This window comes from Thalassophryne amazonica, chromosome 18 (assembly GCF_902500255.1).
Source record: "Thalassophryne amazonica chromosome 18, fThaAma1.1, whole genome shotgun sequence".
Lineage (NCBI taxonomy): Eukaryota > Metazoa > Chordata > Actinopteri > Batrachoidiformes > Batrachoididae > Thalassophryne > Thalassophryne amazonica.
The window spans coordinates 72695961-72714590 of NC_047120.1; the positions used below are offsets into that span (position 1 = coordinate 72695961).

The 18630-nt window shown below is 46.9% G+C and overlaps 1 protein-coding gene across 1 annotated transcript in view; it reads right to left on the bottom strand.

The window, feature by feature from the left end:
• Positions 1–13192, bottom strand: part of LOC117531332 (ras-related protein Rab-26) — a 111214-nt gene extending 98022 nt beyond the window's left edge. The window contains exons 1-2 of the mRNA XM_034194402.1: positions 12910–13192; positions 7124–7234 (exon numbers count right to left, since the gene is read on the bottom strand). Of these exons, the coding sequence (XP_034050293.1) occupies positions 7124–7234; positions 12910–13086 (288 nt within the window). The 5' untranslated portion in view covers positions 13087–13192. The remainder of the gene's footprint in view (positions 1–7123; positions 7235–12909) is intronic.
• Positions 13193–18630: the final 5438 nt, after the last annotated feature.

Sequence of the window (18630 nt, forward strand, 5' to 3'; positions counted from 1 at the left end):
GTATGAGCAAGGTGTACCTAATAAAGTGGCCAGTGAGTGTATAATCAAAGAACATTTTTATGATCGTGACAGATCTTTAAGGACACACACACACACACACACACACACAGCCTTTGCAATATGTCATCTGAATCATCTGCGTGAGTGGAAGACTTTCGACCTCACTGCATTGTCATCTTGCAAATATTCTGCCAAAAATGAATTACAGTAGATCTTCAAGCAGACGAGTGAAGCGAGTGAAATGAGGGCATCAGTGCAGCCTGCAGTTAAAAACCACTTCATTTCTAAGAATGCAGACACCAAACAAATGGTCCTCGTCTCACTGATCTGCAGTGAAGCATCTTTTTGCATTTCCTGTTTTGTGTCTCCCTCAATAAATAACAAACCAATTTTTAAGAAACCAGAAGGAGATGCTGTTAGATGACGTCCAAATCATTACATCATGGTGATGATCCAGACGCAGATGTTGTGTGGGCCGCCAGAAGAGGAGGTACTGCTGTCCCACCACCAGAGGGCGCCCTGCCTGGAGTGCGGGCTCCAGGCACCAGAGGGCGCAGCCGCCTCACAGGAGCAGCTAGGGTGACAGCTGTCACGCATCACCTGCAACAGCTGTTATCAATCAGCAGGGGTACATCAGCAGGACGAAGTCTCCACCTCTTTGCCGAGATATCATTCTACCTGGAAGGTAATATTCTCAGCTGACTGCTTGACAGTAACCTTTTGTGATTTTTGTGAGTGATAACAGACCTTTTTTCCAACGAGAGGTGGAGGTAGCTTTCCTGCCGTGCGGATTACTGGGTGCATACGCGCCCACCTTTAATTGTGTTTTTGTTCCTCGCCAGCAGTACCAGGTCCGACACGCGGAGGCAGTGGCCACCTGGGAGTTCGGGACTTGGCGGCTCCAGTATTCCCGGGGTCTGGTGGCGGAGGAAATCGTGTGGTTCCGGTTCTGCTTTGGACAGGTGTCTCCTATCTTCGAGCCTGCCCACATGACAACTTTGTGAATTGATTCTGATCTATTGTTGTAATCTGTTGTATTTGTTGTGCACATTCACAACAGTAAAGTGTTGTTATTTGACCTACTCCATTGTCCGTTCCTTTGCGCCCCCTGATGTGGGTCCGTGTACCGACACTTTCCCAACAGGATATCTCGGCCAGCGTCATGGATCCCGAGGGGCGTCAACCGGCTGTTGAACGGCCAATGGAAGAACAGGGCGCACAGGCGTCCGCAGGAGGAATGATCGGTGAGTTGCAGCGGATCCTCACCGCTTTCACGGCTCGGTTGGATTTAATGACCGAGCAGAACGTCCTCCTTAACCGCAGGGTGGAGGCTCTCGCCGCGCAGGTGGAAGCGCGCCCTCAGGGCGCTGCTGCGGCTCTCCCTCCTGTCGACCCTGTGCGTAACAGTGACGTTCCACAGGTCGTTCAACGACCCCTCCCACCTTCCCCGGAAGCATACATAAGCCCTCCAGAGCCGTACGGAGGTTGTGTGGAGACATGCGCGGACTTTCTTATGCAGTGTTCGCTCGTCTTCGCACAACGTCCCGTCATGTACGCGACTGATGCTAGTAAGATAGCTTATGTCATTAATCTGCTTCGCGGCAAGGCACGCGCTTGGGCTACAGCGCTTTGGGAGCAAAATTCACGGCTCCTTCTGATATATGATGGGTTTGTGAGGGAGTTCAGAACAGTGTTCGATCACCCAAATAGAGGAGAGACCGCTTCAGCCGTGCTGCTGTCAATGAGACAGGGGTGCCGGAGCGCAGCTGTTTATGCAGTCGACTTCCGCATCGCGGCTGCGAGGTCCGGCTGGAATAACACTGCCCTCCGCGCCGCCTTCGTAAACGGACTGTCGTTGGTCCTGAAGGAGCTCCTGGTGGCCAAGGACGAACCGCGGGATTTAGACGGGCTTATTGATCTCGTTAGAGGAACGCCGTCGGGAGCGAGGCGAAGGACGTGACCGGATACGCGCCGCCCCTCTCCCTTCCGGGTTCGAAAAGGGGCCGCCCTCCCCACGCTCCACAGCCGCAGCGCTTTGTGGGGCAACAGCTCCCCCTGGTGACGTTGTTAGGGAAACGCACAGGGCCAAAATGGGGAGGCTGATCCGTGGAGAGTGTTTTCTCTGCAGCTCAACAGAGCACACACAGAGAGACTGCCCCAAACGGCCAAAACGTCAACACTCACCCTTAGAGACTGGGCTAAGGGGGGGGTCAAGACATTCAAGTGAGACACACACAAATTGCCACACGACTCCCAGTCACAATCCTGAGCGGGGATTTAACCCTTCAAGCCCGAGCACTGGTGGACACGGGGTCAGAAGGGAATCTGCTAGACAGCAGATGGGCAAAGGAGGTAGGGCTCCCTCTGGTGGCGCTTCCTTCGCCATTGCAGGTGCGGGCACTAGATGGCACCCTCCTCCCTTTACTCACACACAAGACACAACCAGTAACTCTGGTGGTGTCTGGAAACCACCGGGAGGAGATTGAGTTTTTTGTAACTTCTTCTACCTCCCGCGTGATTTTGGGCATCCCATGGATGTTAAAGCACAATCCCCGGATCGATTGGCCGTCTGGGGTGGTGGTTCAGTGGAGCGAAACCTGCCATCGGGTGTGTTTAGGATCCTCGGTTCCTCCCGGTTCCCAGGCTAAGGAGGAGGTCAAAGTCCCTCCCAATCTGACGGCAGTGCCGGTTGAGTACCACGATCTTGCTGATGTCTTCAGCAAGGATCTGGCACTCACCCTTCCCCCGCACCGTCCGTACGATTGTGCCATTGATTTGGTTCCAGGCGCTGAGTTCCCGTCCAGCAGGCTGTACAACCTCTCACGACCTGAGCGTGAATCAATGGAGACCTACATCCGGGACTCATTAGCTGCCGGGCTGATCCGGAACTCCACCTCCCCGATGGGGGCAGGTTTCTTTTTTGTGGGCAAGAAAGATGGCGGACTTCGTCCATGTATTGATTACAGGGGGCTGAATGAGATTACGGTTCGCAACCGATACCCGTTGCCATTATTAGATTCCGTGTTCACCCCCCTGCATGGAGCCAAAATCTTTACTAAGCTGGATCTTAGAAATGCGTATCACCTGGTTCGGATCCGGAAGGGAGACGAATAGAAGACGGCATTCAACACCCCATTAGGTCACTTTGAGTACCTGGTCATGCCGTTCGGCCTCACAAACGCCCCCGCGACGTTCCAAGCATTGGTTAATGATGTCTTGCGGGATTTCCTGCACCGATTCGTCTTCGTATATCTAGACGATATACTCATCTTTTCTCCGGATCCTGAGACTCATGTCCGTCATGTACGTCAGGTCCTGCAGCGGTTGTTGGAGAACCGGCTGTTTGTGAAGGGAGAGAAGTGTGAGTTTCACCGCACATCTTTGTCCTTCCTGGGGTTTATCATCTCCCCCAACTCCGTCGCTCCTCATCCGGCCAAGGTTGCGGCGGTGAGAGACTGGCCCCAACCCACTAGCCGTAGGAAGCTGCAACAGTTCCTCGGCTTTGCAAATTTCTACAGGAGGTTCATTAAGGGCTACAGTCAGGTAGTTAGCCCCCTGACAGCCCTGACCTCACCAAAAGTCCCCTTCACCTGGTCGGATCGTTGCGATGCCGCGTTCAAGGAGTTGAAACGGCGCTTCTCGTCTGCACCCGTTCTGGTGCAGCCCGATCCTAGTCGCCAGTTAGTGGTTGAAGTGGATGCCTCGGACTCAGGGATAGGAGCCGTGCTTTCCCAGAGCGGGAAGACTGATAAGGTCCTTCACCCGTGTGCCTATTTTTCCCGCAGGTTGACCCCGGCCGAACGGAACTATGACGTCGGCAATCGAGAACTCCTTGCGGTGAAAGAGGCTCTTGAAGAGTGGAGACATCTGTTGGAGGGAACGTCCGTGCCATTCACGGTTTTCACTGACCACCGGAACCTGGAGTATATCAGGACCGCCAAGCGGCTGAACCCCAGGCAAGCCCGCTGGTCACTGTTCTTCGGCCGTTTTGACTTCCGGATCACCTACCGTCCCGAGACCAAGAACCAGAGATCGGATGCCTTGTCCCGGGTACATGAAGATGAAGTCAAAGTGGAGTTGTCGGATCCACCGGAACCCATCATCCCGGAGTCCACTATCGTGGCCACCCTCACCTGGGACGTAGAGAGAACCGTCCGGGAGGCCCTGGCACGAAGCTCAGACCCCGGAACTGGGCCGAAGAACAAACTATACGTCCCACCAGAAGCTAGGGCTGCAGTCCTGGACTTCTGTCACGGCTCCAAGCTCTCCTGTCATCCAGGGGTGCGAAGAACCGTGGCAGTTGTCCGGCAGCGCTTCTGGTGGGCGTCCCTAGAGGCCGACGTCCGGGATTATATCCAGGCCTGCACCACCTGCGCCAGGGGCAAGGCTGACCATCGCCGGGCATCAGGTTTACTCCAGCCGCTGCCCGAGCCTCATCGCCCCTGGTCCCACATCGGCCTGGATTTTGTCATGGGCCTCCCGCCGTCCCAGGGTAACACCACCATCCTCACGATAGTGGACCGATTCTCCAAGGCGGCCCACTTCGTGGCCCTCCCGAAGCTCCCAACAGCCCAGGAGACAGCAGACCTCCTGGTCCACCACGTCGTCCGGCTGCATGGGATTCCAACAGACATCGTCTCCGATTGCGGTCCCCAGTTCTCCTCGCAAGTCTGGAGGAGCTTCTGCCGGGAACTGGGGGCCACGGTGAGTCTCTCGTCCGGGTACCACCCTCAGACCAACGGGCAAGCAGAATGGGTAAACCAGGAGGTGGAGCAGGCCTTGCGCTGCGTGACTGCCGCACACCCGGCGGCCTGGAGTACCCATTTGGCCTGGATCGAGTATGCCCATAACAGCCAGGTGTTATGGGCACCGGCCTCTCCCCTTTTGAGGTATGTCTGGGGTATCAGCCCCCGTTGTTTCCGGTGGTTGAGGGAGAGGTCGGTGTGCCCTCGGTCCAGGCCCACCTGCGGAAGTGCCGTCGGGTGTGGCGTGCCGCCCGTTCTGCTTTGCTAAAGGCCCGGACGAGGGCAAAAGCCCATGCAGACTGTCGGCGGACCCCGGCCCCTGCGTCCTCCACAAAGGACATCCCCCTACAAGTGGACTACCCCAAGTTACAGGACCGTTACATCGGCCCATTCAAGATCCTGAAGGTCATCAGATCCATCCTGTGTTTCATGTGTCCCGGATTAAACCTCATCACTCCTCACCCCTCTGTACTCCGGGTCCGGCGCCGCCTCCTGCCCGGATCATCGATGGCGAGCCGGCTTGGACTGTACGCCGGCTTTTGGATGTCCGTAGGATGGGCCGGGGCTTCCAGTATTTGGTGGACTGGGAGGGGTACGGCCCCGAAGAACGCTCCTGGGTGAAGAGGAGCTTCATCCTGGACCCGGCCCTCCTGGCCGATTTCTACCGCCGCCACCTGGACAAGCCTGGTCGGGCGCCAGGAGGCGCCCGTTGAGGGGGGGGTCCTGTTGTGTGGGCCGCCAGAAGAGGAGGTACTGCTGGCCCACCACCAGAGGGCGCCCTGCCTGGAGTGCGGGCTCCAGGCACCAGAGGGCGCAGCCGCCTCACAGGAGCAGCTAGGGTGACAGCTGTCACGCATCACCTGCAACAGCTGTTACCAATCAGCAGGGGTACATCAGCAGGACGACGTCTCCACCTCTTTGCCGAGATATCATTCTACCTGGAAGGTAATATTCTCAGCTGACTGCTTGACAGTAACCTTTTGTGATTTTTGTGAGTGATAACAGACCTTTTTTCCAACGAGAGGTGGAGGTAGCTTTCCTGCCGTGCGGATTACTGGGTGCATACGCGCCCACCTTTAATTGTGTTTTTGTTCCTCGCCAGCAGTACCAGGTCCGACACGCGGAGGCAGTGGCCACCTGGGAGTTCGGGACTTGGCGGCTCCAGTATTCCCGGGGTCTGGTGGCGGAGGAAATCGTGTGGTTCCGGTTCTGCTTTGGACAGGTGTCTCCTATCTTCGAGCCTGCCCACACGACACCTTTGTGAATTGATTCTGATCTATTGTTGTAATCTGTTGTATTTGTTGTGCCCATTCACAACAGTAAAGTGTTGTTATTTGACCTACTCCATTGTCCGTTCCTTTGCGCCCCCTGTTGTGGGTTCGTGTACCGACACTTTCCCAACAGCAGATCCAGGACGTGACCACTGTCTGTAGCACTGAGAGTAAAGGGGGGGGTGTCATAACCATTAAAAAAGTAATCCTGCTGCTCATGCAAATCCTGTCCCAGACAGGAAGTGGAACAATTCACCAAAACCGCAAACTCCACACAGAAAGGACCGGGTCGGACTCAAGCGTGGGTCTGTCTTACTGCGAGGCAGCAGTGCCACCCACTAAACCACCGTGTCAACTCCAACACATTTTATATTCCACAACTGTCCTGTTTCCTCACATTTATGCCAGGTGGCTCTGTTTCCTTGATGACTGTAGCAGCGTGTCTGTTCTCACACGGCTGTTTTAGTGTATTTACTGCTGCACTCGTTCTCTTCTGAGCTGATGGACAGCAGCGTGAGTGAAGCAGGACTGAGACCAAGTCCCACGGGAGGCTTTACCAAAGAGCCGAGGCTTAAACTGGGGGTAACTAGACAGTAAAGGACCAAAGGAGGTCACGGTTTTTATTCCGTGACCGTCACACTGAAAGTGAAGCTGTAATTTATCGCTGCCACTGTCAGCCGGCGCTACTTGAAGCCTTAAAGGCTTATTAACCACTGGCCCGCCAACAAAAAAGCGCTTTAATTTAGCAACCTAAAAGAGAGGCATCCTGTGAGGAAACTCTGGTTTGTAGATGGAACAGAGACGAGCAAACGAAGCCACACACACACACAAACACACACTTTAGATCAGGGGTGCCCACTTCTAATGAGCCTTTCATTGGATTCAGGTGTGTTGGAGCAGGGAGACAACTAAGAGTGTCAGGAAGGTCGATCTCGAGGACTGAACTTGGGCACCCCTGCTTTAGATGGAACACAACCACCTTATCATAAATAATAAATGGGTCCTGTAAAGTTGGGTGTCCTTTTGTGTTGTGTGCCAGAAGAAAACAGTCTGAATCGGCCTCTTCAGGCTTCGGTGCGTCACGTCAGTTTTTCCGTCTGCACTTACCCTGAAATCGATGCCCACGGTGGAGATGAAGCTCCCAGCTAAGAAGGCCCCATCCTTAAAGCGAACCAACAGGCAGGTCTTCCCCACCCCTGAATCTCCAACCAGCATCACCTGAGAGACAGAAGAAGCCAACATGTGGACGGAGAAGGTCGGAAACACGTCGTGATATCAGACATCATTCACGCTCAGACGCCGTCACAGCAGCTGAGTTTTCAGGCTGCGGTGCTTTTTGAGCAGCTCCCACATGAAACACTGAGCAAAAAACCTGTTGTTTCAACCCATAAACTTTCTAAAACAATGAAAACACTGTAATTCAAAGGCTTTTATTGTGAAAATGCAAAACCAGAAGTGTATGGTGACACTGTGGGAAACATGATGCTCTGAAAAACATATTTTTACTTGAAAAACAAAAACGTTATTTGTAAAATGTAGCATGTTCAAACTAAACTACATTTGTGACAAAACAGAAGAAATTAACACTACCCCCCCCCCCCCCCCCCCCCCCCCCACGACGGTCACTCAAATGTAGCATACATGCTAATTATCAGCAGTGTTAAGAATTCTATTTTTGTTAGCAAGAAAAAGAACAAAATCAGCTCCTTGTGGCTAATTTGCATAAATAAAGACTTACAGCTGAGTTCTACATTTTGTGTTAAAACACGTGAGGGGTTTCTAATGTACTGCGATGCAACAGGACGTTTTGTCTCATGTGAGTGAAAACCCATCACACACACACACACACACACACACACACACACACACACACACACACACACACACACACACACACACACACACACACAGTGTTTATTACATGGAAAACCAAACAAAAACACTAGAACTTTTGCTTTTGTCCGGTGAGTGTGAGTATCTGGTTTATATGATGACGGTTTAGGGGAGTTTTATTGTACGTGGTTATTGACAGGTTGGAGGTTATGTCTGACAGAACAGATGTTTCTTCAGTCTTGACTGATACGGTTTACCTGAATCAGATGGTCTGATCTCTGCTGACAGGCTGTTCCATAAAACAGGTGCACATCATTAGAAAGATCTTTGTCTTGCTTTTTCCTTTACATGTGGAACACAGAACATGCATTCTGAGAACGCAGGGCACGGGCCGGGACGTAAGGTCTTACAGGACCTACCAGGTAGGAGGGTGCAAGTTCATTTAAAATTGTACATATTAACAATAAATTGTCAAAATCTGCCCTCAAATGAAGTGGAAGGCAGTTAAGTGACACTAAAATTGAGATAATATGATCAAATTAGTAGAGGCTCTAAGCCACAAAATAAATCGTTCACTTTGTGATAGAAGCACCAAAGTTGGCTTAAATGTAGTTTATTATATGCCCTTTCAAAAAAGTAACGGTTCCATGAAATAGCTCAAGGAGAACTGGGGGAAATCTAACCCTCAACTGATATACCCAAAGATATAAAAAGTGACAGATTTTTCCTGAATTTGTTGGAATGCATCCAACTAAACTTAATTTTAGGAATCCTTACAAATAGATTTGGACATTTTTTTGTGACATGTATGGAAATCATAAGTAATTGCATCTCACCAACAAAAAAGGAGAACTGGGGTCAAATATAATGAAGGTAATATGCTTATTTTTCACACACACATATGCAAAAATAGATTATTCACTAGCATCAAGTAAGTTCAGACATAATTTTTTAATAGTTGTTTTAAAATAGATGTTTGATCAAAAAGCATTTATTTTTTAATCCCCCAATTTTATATCATTATTAGTTACAGAGCCACAGAAAAGTGATGACTAATAGGTAATAACATTGTTTTATTCATAAAATGACACCCTTGTATGTTTTTACAGAATGTATGACGTTTTACTTATAGTATTATCATTCTTTTTAACTAATGGTTTATGGTGTAAATTTTGACTTTAAAGTAACATTTATATAACTGTTACAGTATAACATAAAATAGACATACTTTATTTCTGAAATATTAGGGTTTTTTTCTTTTGTTTGCAATAGTCATCAATAGTTTTTCTGTCTAAACAAGTAAATGCTAGAAACAAAGACGTTTTTATGAGTTTTACTCTTGGTGTACAGAAGTTTCAAGTCACTTTGAAATTACTTACAACTATAAAGCTCAATAACCACAAAAATAACTCAGAACAAGATGTATTATATTAACTAACCAATAGTGAAAAACAGTTTACATGTCCTGTCTACTACAATTTCCACAACAGGCACACAGTGCAGTGCAAGGTAGGTTTGCCTTTGAGCATTTGCAAAGACCCCGACAGGCTTTCATGCATCCACAGTGAATAAGTTCCTTACAAGCTTTGCATGCTTCAGGCAACTCTGACCACAAAGGCCTCCATCTTTCTTCAACAAGTTGCCAACCCCACTTATCTGGTGACGGGTACTCTGGTCTTGGAATCAGTGTTTGACCCCAGATGAATGCTGATTGACACACTGAGCGCTTTATGTGTTCCCGAAGAGATCCTTGGGTTGGGGGAATATTTTCCAATGACTTAGTTCCCATGGCAAACAGCTTCTGGCGTGCCATGTTTACACTTGTCTCCTCCAATGTTCTATAGAGTAAAACAACAAAGTGCTCTAATGTTGCATACATATCTGGTGTGATGGTCTCTATGTAGTGAGAAAGACTGGGTGTTACATCCCCAAACACCTCCCATAGCTCCCAAGCAGATTTCTTCCCGCGTCCTGCAAAAGCTGATGTTACATCGCATCCAGTGAAGGAGTGAAAAAATGGTAAGGCTTCTGCTTTTTCTCTACCTATTTTTTCATTGATTGCATTTGCAGAAATGAGACGGTATGATTTTCCAACCCCGAAAACCAACCATATCTCAGCTTCTATATGATGCACCATGGCTACAGCAATGACAACAACATCAGTATCTACTGTGCGTAACAATATCTTTTTGTATCCCAAGTCAGCAGCATGTTTTGCATGCAGCAGCATACGAGTATCAGCCTCTTCATGTGTGCATCTCTCCATCCTGACACTGTTGATATTGGCCATGAGCACATCTTCATCATAAGTAGTATACAGCTCCTTCTCACCTACATCAATGGTGCTGAGTTTGAAGCTGCAATGAAGCATGCAAATTAACATTTAGAATACATTAGACAATGATGTTCACAATGCATTTACTTTTGAGATAAAAGTAGATAGATAAACACTCTGATGGTAAAACCCTTGTTGCAATCAAAATGTTAATAAATTAAATTTTCCACAGGGCCGTCTAGTTAGTATTGAGTTAGTGGATGCATAAAAAGAAATAGAACTTTATTTACTTGTCAAGTGTTTTTGATACGTTTATGTTTGATACATGTTTGTTTTGAAGGCATCATGGTCTTTTTTCTGTTGTTTTACAGCCATCTTAAATTTCAGGATTGAAGCCACATGTAGACACCTTTTGAGCTTACCATAATGATCGGCATTCTTGAAAACATGGGCAAAGATACCAATATCATTTCCCTTGAATGACCAGAACTCTTGAAATTAGCTTTCAAGGTTCATTGGCGGTCATATTGAATGTGGCTGCTATTTCTATTTTATGTACCTTTAACTGTCATCAGTTAGTGTAAGGATACATTACTGTGCTAAACATCAAAAGTGTCGGTAGTAATTGTGTTTGTATTACTTACAAAGTAACACTCATTTTGATTCTGCAATTGTTTTGGCAGCCATATTTGATTTTCAAGATGGCATTGATCACTAATTCTTGCTTATTTTAGGCCATTATATATTATATTGACCAACTTACTAAGCTTGGACACCAAGATTGTCATTACATTTATTATTGAAGCAAAAGTGTTGTAATTTTTTTGCCTGATGGCAGCCATCTTGGATTTTCAAGATGGCCGTCATATGTAGACCATTTTTGATTGCACAAATATGACCACAGAGCCCAAAAAGCTAGAAAAAGACACCAAGATCATCTTCCTAGCTCCTCTATAACTCCTAAAATGAGCTATTATAACTTTATAGGTGGCCATTTTGAAAAAATGGCTGAAATATACTGTTCCAGTCATACGTGACAATGGAACTGTTCCTAAATCTGTTTCTTATATCAAAACAGATCTGTGTGCAAAATTTGGCACTTCTATCAGAAAGTGAACGATTTTGAGGCTTAGAGCCCCTACTAAATTTTCTCTTCCTGGTAAGAACTCTGGTACCAGCATTCTGAACCAGCTGAAGACCAGGGGCCTCGTGTACAAAGACTTGTGTGGATTTCCTACTGAAACATGGCGTACTCCAAAACCCAGAAACTGGCATAAACATAAAAATACCAAAAAACGAAGAAAAAAAACAAAAAACACACACACAAAAATACCACTACTGTCCCAGTGTGGGAATGGAGGTCATTGTACCGCCTGTCTTGGTTGGTGTTCATTCTGCAGCTCGAGTTTCATCAGCAAAACACAAAACAAATAAAGAAATAAATAAAAGACATTATTTGAATGCGGACATGCCCCAATGTGCCCGTGCTGGTTTTCATTTGGAACAATTACACAAATGAATGATTTAACCACCAGGCAGCCACACATTGTGCACCATGCCAGCCTCCAGTCTGTCCCCAACCCAATGCATTTGTGCATCATATAGGATTTGAACACTGATGGAATGAAAGTTTCCTATTAAAAACCAATTCATCATGTGACAGCGCCTTTATAACAATATGTGCACAGTCAATAGCTCCAATTACGTTCAGGAAACCAGCTTTTGTTGCAAATTTCGCTTTAATATTGGAATGTGATGTACCTGGAAGACATTCAGATGATTGTGTTCCACACAGCTGGATCAGCCCATGGTTGACTGGCACATTCCTGACCGATTGGCCAGCTCACACAGGAATGCCTCTGTTGCCAGGAAGCCCAGCATGGTCAGCACCTGTGTGGCCACAGACAACCCCAGGCTCCTCGCCATATTGCGCTCTGGGCTGACTGCAGTTCTGGGCACAACTCCAGTAACAGAGACATTTGTAATCAGAATTGGTTTATGAGCCAGTTATCCTCATTTGTAAGTAAATCCTTGCGTTCCCTGAATACTCGCTCACGTTGGACTGCACCATTTGTAAGGTCCTCTAGCAACACTAATGCAGCCACTGTTAGTGCCATTTTATGCATCAGTTTACGCCTGCCTTTTTAATATATATATGTAGAATTGTGCGCACGCCAGCCTGGATTTTTGCGTGACGCACCGCACATTTCCACAGTCATTTCACTTTTGATACATCTAAATGCTAGGATGTAGACGGAGGGATGCCAGTATGCAGCCTTTATACATGAGGCCCCAGTTCATGGTATGTGGGAAACCAGAAAATACAATAATCAATTCTTGATTGAATAAAAACATGAATCATCAAATCATCTCTGTTAGCTTTGGACAGGACAGGCAGAGTGTTGGTGATATATTACGCAAATGAAAAAAGGTAGGTTTGTTCTGGGATCTATGTGCATTTATAGACGGGGAAAACTGAAAGTCTTTGGCACCAGTGAAAGGTTTTTTTAATAGCTGTTAAGTTTATGTACGGCAAAGACCAAAAAAGAGAGAGAATTTAAAAATTCGTTTAAGCTATTTTTGCCTATTTTATTTGGTAATATAGTATAATGCAATCAATATTTGCATGCAAAGGTGCAGAGAAAGCTTTGGTTTGCGCCCCGGAGAAAATAACTAGCTGCGCCCCTGCAGATGTCCCAAGAGGAAGTTCGAATTTCTCCGTAAAACAGACACATTGTGGTTCAGTGACTGTGCGTAAACCACGGAGCAGCATTTGTGAAGTTACCTTGAATGCGAAGTCGTAGAACTCTCCGCTGCTGCTGATGGACGGTCTGCTGGGATAAACCAGCCCGGAGGACGGAGCTCCGGCAGCCGACAGACCTTTGGCCGCCCTGCCGCTGCTCGGGGACGCTTTGGGGCTCTTGGAGCTCCCGTTGCCTCTCGCCGCCTTCTTCCTGGACATGTCGACCTGTTCAGCTCCGATCAGTGAAGACGCGACAGCGTGTCGAAGGTGTGAAAACAAATGGTTCGACTCTCACTCTGGTCTGCGTCGACGACAAACGAGCTCACCTGTTCATGTCTGACGCCGCGCGTAAAAACGCGTCCGCTCCGGAGACGCTGTGCGTAAAACGCGCCCGACTGAAGCCACACGGAAACAGATCTGCTGGTGGAACTGGATCTCTGCACGTCTTCGATCCAGTTTACAGCGGAAACACTCATCCCTCTGTCTCCCTGCTTCCACCTGATGAAAGAAAAATCCACCCAACCATTTTTTATTAACCAAACTAATGGAACAATTAAATGATGAGCTAATGCAGTGAGTGATGAACTGTTTGACAAGTTCATCTTAAACACTTATGTAAGATTCACTTGACTTCCACATTTGCTACAACTTAATTTGTTTTTCGGATTCACGGTTCCACTTCTGTAAAAAAAATGAACAAAACGTCGGCTGATGTCATTTCATGTAACGGATCGATATGCGATCAATGCAGCATACAAATTACCAACATTTTCCATCCATTCATTTCCTATACTTGCTTGGTCCCATTAAGGGTCACTGGGGGTCTGGACTCCGTCCCAGCAGTCACAGGGTGTGAGGTGGGTTCACTCCGGACAGAAAACCAGTCGATATCACTGATTTCATTTCTCAAAAGAATAATTGCCAGATAAATCAGTAATGGTCATTTGCTGCGGCCTGCAAATGATGAATATTTTTACAATTAAACTAATACATGAATCTAAAAATGGTCCGTGTATATATAAGATTTGAGGGAGCGTACAATTGGCATGCTGACAGCAGGAATGTCAACCAGAGCTGTTGCTCGTGTATTGAATGTTCATTTCTCTACCATAAGCCGTCTCCAAAGGCGTTTCAGAGAATTTGGCAGTACATCCAACCAGCCTCACAACCACAGACCACGTGTAACCACACCAGCCCAGGACCTCCACATCCAGCATGTTCACCTCCAAGATCGTCTGAGACCAGCCACTCGGACAGCTGCTGAAACAATCGGTTTGCATAACCAAAGAATTTCTGCACAAACTGTCATAAACCGTCTCAGGGAAGCTCATCTGCATGCTCGTCGTCCTCATCGGGGTCTCGACCTGACTCCAGTTCGTCGGCAAATGCTCACATTCGCTGGCGTTTGGCACATTGGAGAGGTGTTCTCTTCACGGATGAATCCCGGTTCACACTGTCCAGGGCAGATGGCAGACAGCGTGTGTGGCATCGTGTGGGTGAGCAGTTTTCTGATGTCAATGTTGTGGATCGAGTGGCCCATGGTGGCGGTGGGGTTATGGTATGGGCAGGCGTCTGTTATGGACGAAGAACACAGGTGCATTTTATTGATGGCATTTTGAATGCACAGAGATACCGTGACGAGATCCTGAGGCCCATTGTTGTGCCATACATCCAAGAACATCACCTCATGTTGCAGCAGGATAATGCACGGCCCCATGTTGCAAGGATCTGTACACAATTCTTGGAAGCTGAAAATGTCCCAGTTCTTGCATGGCCGGCATACTCACCGGACATGTCACCCATTGAGCATGTTTAGGATGCTCTGGACCGGCGTACACGATATCCAGCAACTTCGCACAGCCATTGAAGAGGAGTGAACCAACATTCCACAGGCCACAATTGACAACCTGATCAACTCTATGTGAAGGAGATGTGTTGCACTGCACGAGGCAAATGATGGTCACACCAGATACTGACTGGTATCCCCCCCAATAAAACAAAACTGCACCTTTTATTGTGGGCAGTCTAAGGCACACCTGTGCACTAATCATGGTGTCTAATCAGCATCTTGATATGGCACACCTGAGGTGGGATGGATTATCTCAGCAAAGGAGAAGTGCTCACTATCACAGATTTAGACTGGTTTGTGAACAATATTTGAGGGAAATGGTGATATTGTGTATGTGGAAAAAGTTTTAGATCTTTGAGTTCATCTCATACAAAATGGGAGCAAAACTAAGTGTTGATTTTATATTTTTGTTGAGTGTATATATATATATATATATATATAAAGTCATCAAAACTATTGACTCATCAAAACGTAGTAGAAAACCCCCCCATACAATCAGCTTTTTTTTTTTTTTTTTTTTTTTTTAAGTATGAAGGATTTGTGTTCCCATGTTGTTTGCTGGGGAAAAAGCACCAATATGCTGATGAAATGTTAGTTTATGATTCTAAATGTGCACGCGCCCTCTTTGACATCATGTGACCCGCTGGAGGGAAAATGACTGAAGGAGCACGTGGCCCAGTGTGACCCGTCTATGAATCCACTTTCACAGCACGCCACTTTTTAATAAGCTCACCATCAAACACATCTGCTTCCTGTTTGTCTTCTGCTCTAATTGCCTTCACAGCTTTCATGCAGGCTTTGATTGGACACCAGATCATGTGGTCACCTAACAGGGAGCAGGCTCGAGTCTCCATTCCTGTTCAGCTCATGGGATGTGATTTTTTTCCTGAAAATGTGAGTGTTTCCAGGTGATTACCAGAAGTTTCTGGTTCAATTCTCTGCTGGGAAAATGTGGCAACACAAGAGGCTGAATCACAGCTGTGTTTCTCTTAACAACCACCTTCTTTACGTATAGTCGATTTGACTGGTTGCGGAGCTTTAGGGAATCAGCCCTGAGATCTTCATTCATTCTTACCTTGGTAACAGACCACAAGGTTGCCTTCAACAGGACATTCACATCTCTCAAATATTTTAGAGTGTATCTCCAGGGTAGCTGTGAGGTTTTTATTTCTATTTTTTTGCTAAACTCTGCAGAAGAACCTTGAACATAAATAGTGAGTCATGATTTCAATAAATCTGCTTGTTTCAGAGAGGCCTTGGGTGGGTGGGTGATGTGGGGGGGGGGGGGGGGGGGGGGGGGGTCAGTGATCCTGTTTCAAAAAAAAAAAAAAAAAAAAAAAGATTTTCTTCATCTCTGTAATGTTGCTCCTTATTATTGAAATTATTTCAGTCTTATGAAGTCCAAACTCTGTATGTCTGGAAACAGTTTAGGTGGCTTTTAACTGAGACGGGTCAAAACGTGTGCAAACCAACACCTACAGTGACGACTGGATGTCCTTGGTCCTCAGTCTCTGCGTAGGACCTTTGGGTACCACTGGAATGACTTGGTGTCAAAAGACTGGTTCCTTTGTGGGGTGTAGATGAGGAGTATCCTGTGCATGGTGAGGGAGCATCAGCTACAATGTTTTGGCCAAGTGGTTCAGGTATTCTGGTCATGATCCAGCACATACGGTGCTTTCCTAAAGTATTCGGCCCCTTGGTATTTCACACAGTTTAATTTGTTTAAGCCATTTCAAGAACAAAAAATTAATCAAGCTTCTCAATATAAAAAACATTTCTAAAAATATCTTCCTTAAACTCAAACTGAAAGTAAATCTCTACAACTCGATATAAATTAATTAAAAATATATAAAAAAAAAACAAGATGATGGTTTGCATGGAAAGCTTTCATATAATACCTTAAATAATCAGTTTTATTGCCAGTTTAGCAGAATATTTACAGAAGAATCATGCAGGTGGTGGTGGGGGCACTGGGTTTGGTGTGGATACTCCTTAGACATTGCTCTTTTGGGGAACCCAGTTGGCCACTTGGGTTTTTAGTGGGTAGCTAGGTGGGGGTCGGTTGGGGAATTGCACAGGGGTCAGAACTGGGAGATGCTCCAGTCGTGTTGAAGGCTGTACCACATTGTTTGTCTGCTCACAGGGATTCCAGGGGTTTATAGTTTGGACTGTTTGTGACCGAGTGTTCTGGAGTTGTGGTGTGGAAAATCAGGGATGGTGACGGGGGTCAATTTCAGTTTGTGCAGAGGTCAAAAGTTAAAGTTGCTCTAATTTTGGTAAAAAGTGATGAAAATTATTGGTTGAGTTAGTGGGGTTTTGTAAGGGAGTAGTTTGCACCATGTGTCATGTTAGTTGTCATGTTGCAGGGTAACATGTCACATGTCACATGGGGGAGGTAATGGTCTAGTGGTTAAGGTGTTGGGCTTGAGTCCAGAAGATCATGGGTTCAAATCCCCGCCTGACTGGAAAATCACTAAGGGCCCTTGGCCTATTGCTCCCGGTGTGTAGTGACCGCCTTGTATGGCAGCACCCTGACATCGGGGTGAATGTGAGGCATTGTTGTAAAGCACTTTTCCATCTGATACAGATGGAAAAGCACTCTATAAATGCAGTCAATTTACCATTTACATGTCGTGGAATCTGGTGGACGCTGACCTTTTTGGCCTTTGCTTTGGAGACATTTGGCACAGTCAAAACTGTTCCATTTATTAACCCTATTAGGGGAGGTGATGGTCTCATGGACTTTGGACCAGAGGATCCTGGGTTTAAATCCCAGCCTGACATGGAAATGGTCAAGGTCCTTAACCCCCTAGTTGCTCCCAGTGTGTAGTGAGCGCCTTGTATGGCAGCACCCTCACACCGGGGTGAATGTGAGGCATTATTGTAAAGCGCTTTGAGTGTCCGATGCCGGTGGAAAAGCGCTATATGAATGCAGTCCATTTACCATTTATTTACCAGTTTTCTTCAGACGAGTCAGAGGATGGATACATGAACATTTCCAAGTCACTGAATGTCTTGAACTTTATTTACATCAGTTATGAAGAAACACAAACAGTACGACACTATGTTAAATCTGTGTGGAGTAGACAGTTCTCAAAAACTGAGTGACTGTGCAAGAAGGAGGAGCGAGGAAAGCCAACAAGACACCCAGACAACCCAGCAGATGATACAGGCTTCTGTGGCTGTGATTGAAGAACTTGTGCACAGTGCATGTTTTGCATTTTGTATCAGCAGTTATACAGCTACATGATGAAGTGGTACAGAGGAGGGTTTTCTTAAAAAGAAGACCTGAAAGCTCAGCTACAGTTTGCCAGAAGAGCCTAGATTTGATGTTTTGGTGAAAGAAAAAAAAAAGTGTGAAATACCAAGAGGCCCAGTACTTTTGGAGAAGACTGTAGGTGCCTCAGGGTTGAAGACTCCAGCAGCAGTAACCATGTTTCACCTGACTACAGCACACGGATGTTTACTTGCAAGAGGTGGGGAGGCACTGGTTGTCTGCCTCATTGGCTGCCATCCAGGATCCAGTAATGGTTCCATGGTGTGGTGGATGCAGCAGATGCAATGACATCATTGATCACATGAGGGACATTTCTTACCCTCAAATGGCAAATGGACTGCATTTATATAGCGCTTTTCCATCTGCATCAGATTACAAATTATGCCTCACATTCACCCTGATGTCAGGGTGCTGCCATACAAGGCGCTCACTACACACCGGGAGCAATAGGAGATTAAAGACCTTGCCCAAGGGCCCTTAATTCATTTTCCAGTCAGGCAAATGTAAAGCACACGCTGAATGTGCTTCAAATGTAACTGTTATCATCCCTGAACCAAAGTAGAACGGTAGACAACTGAAAGTTAACTGACTTACTGACTTATAAAGTTGTTCATGGACTGGCGCCGTCTTATCTGGC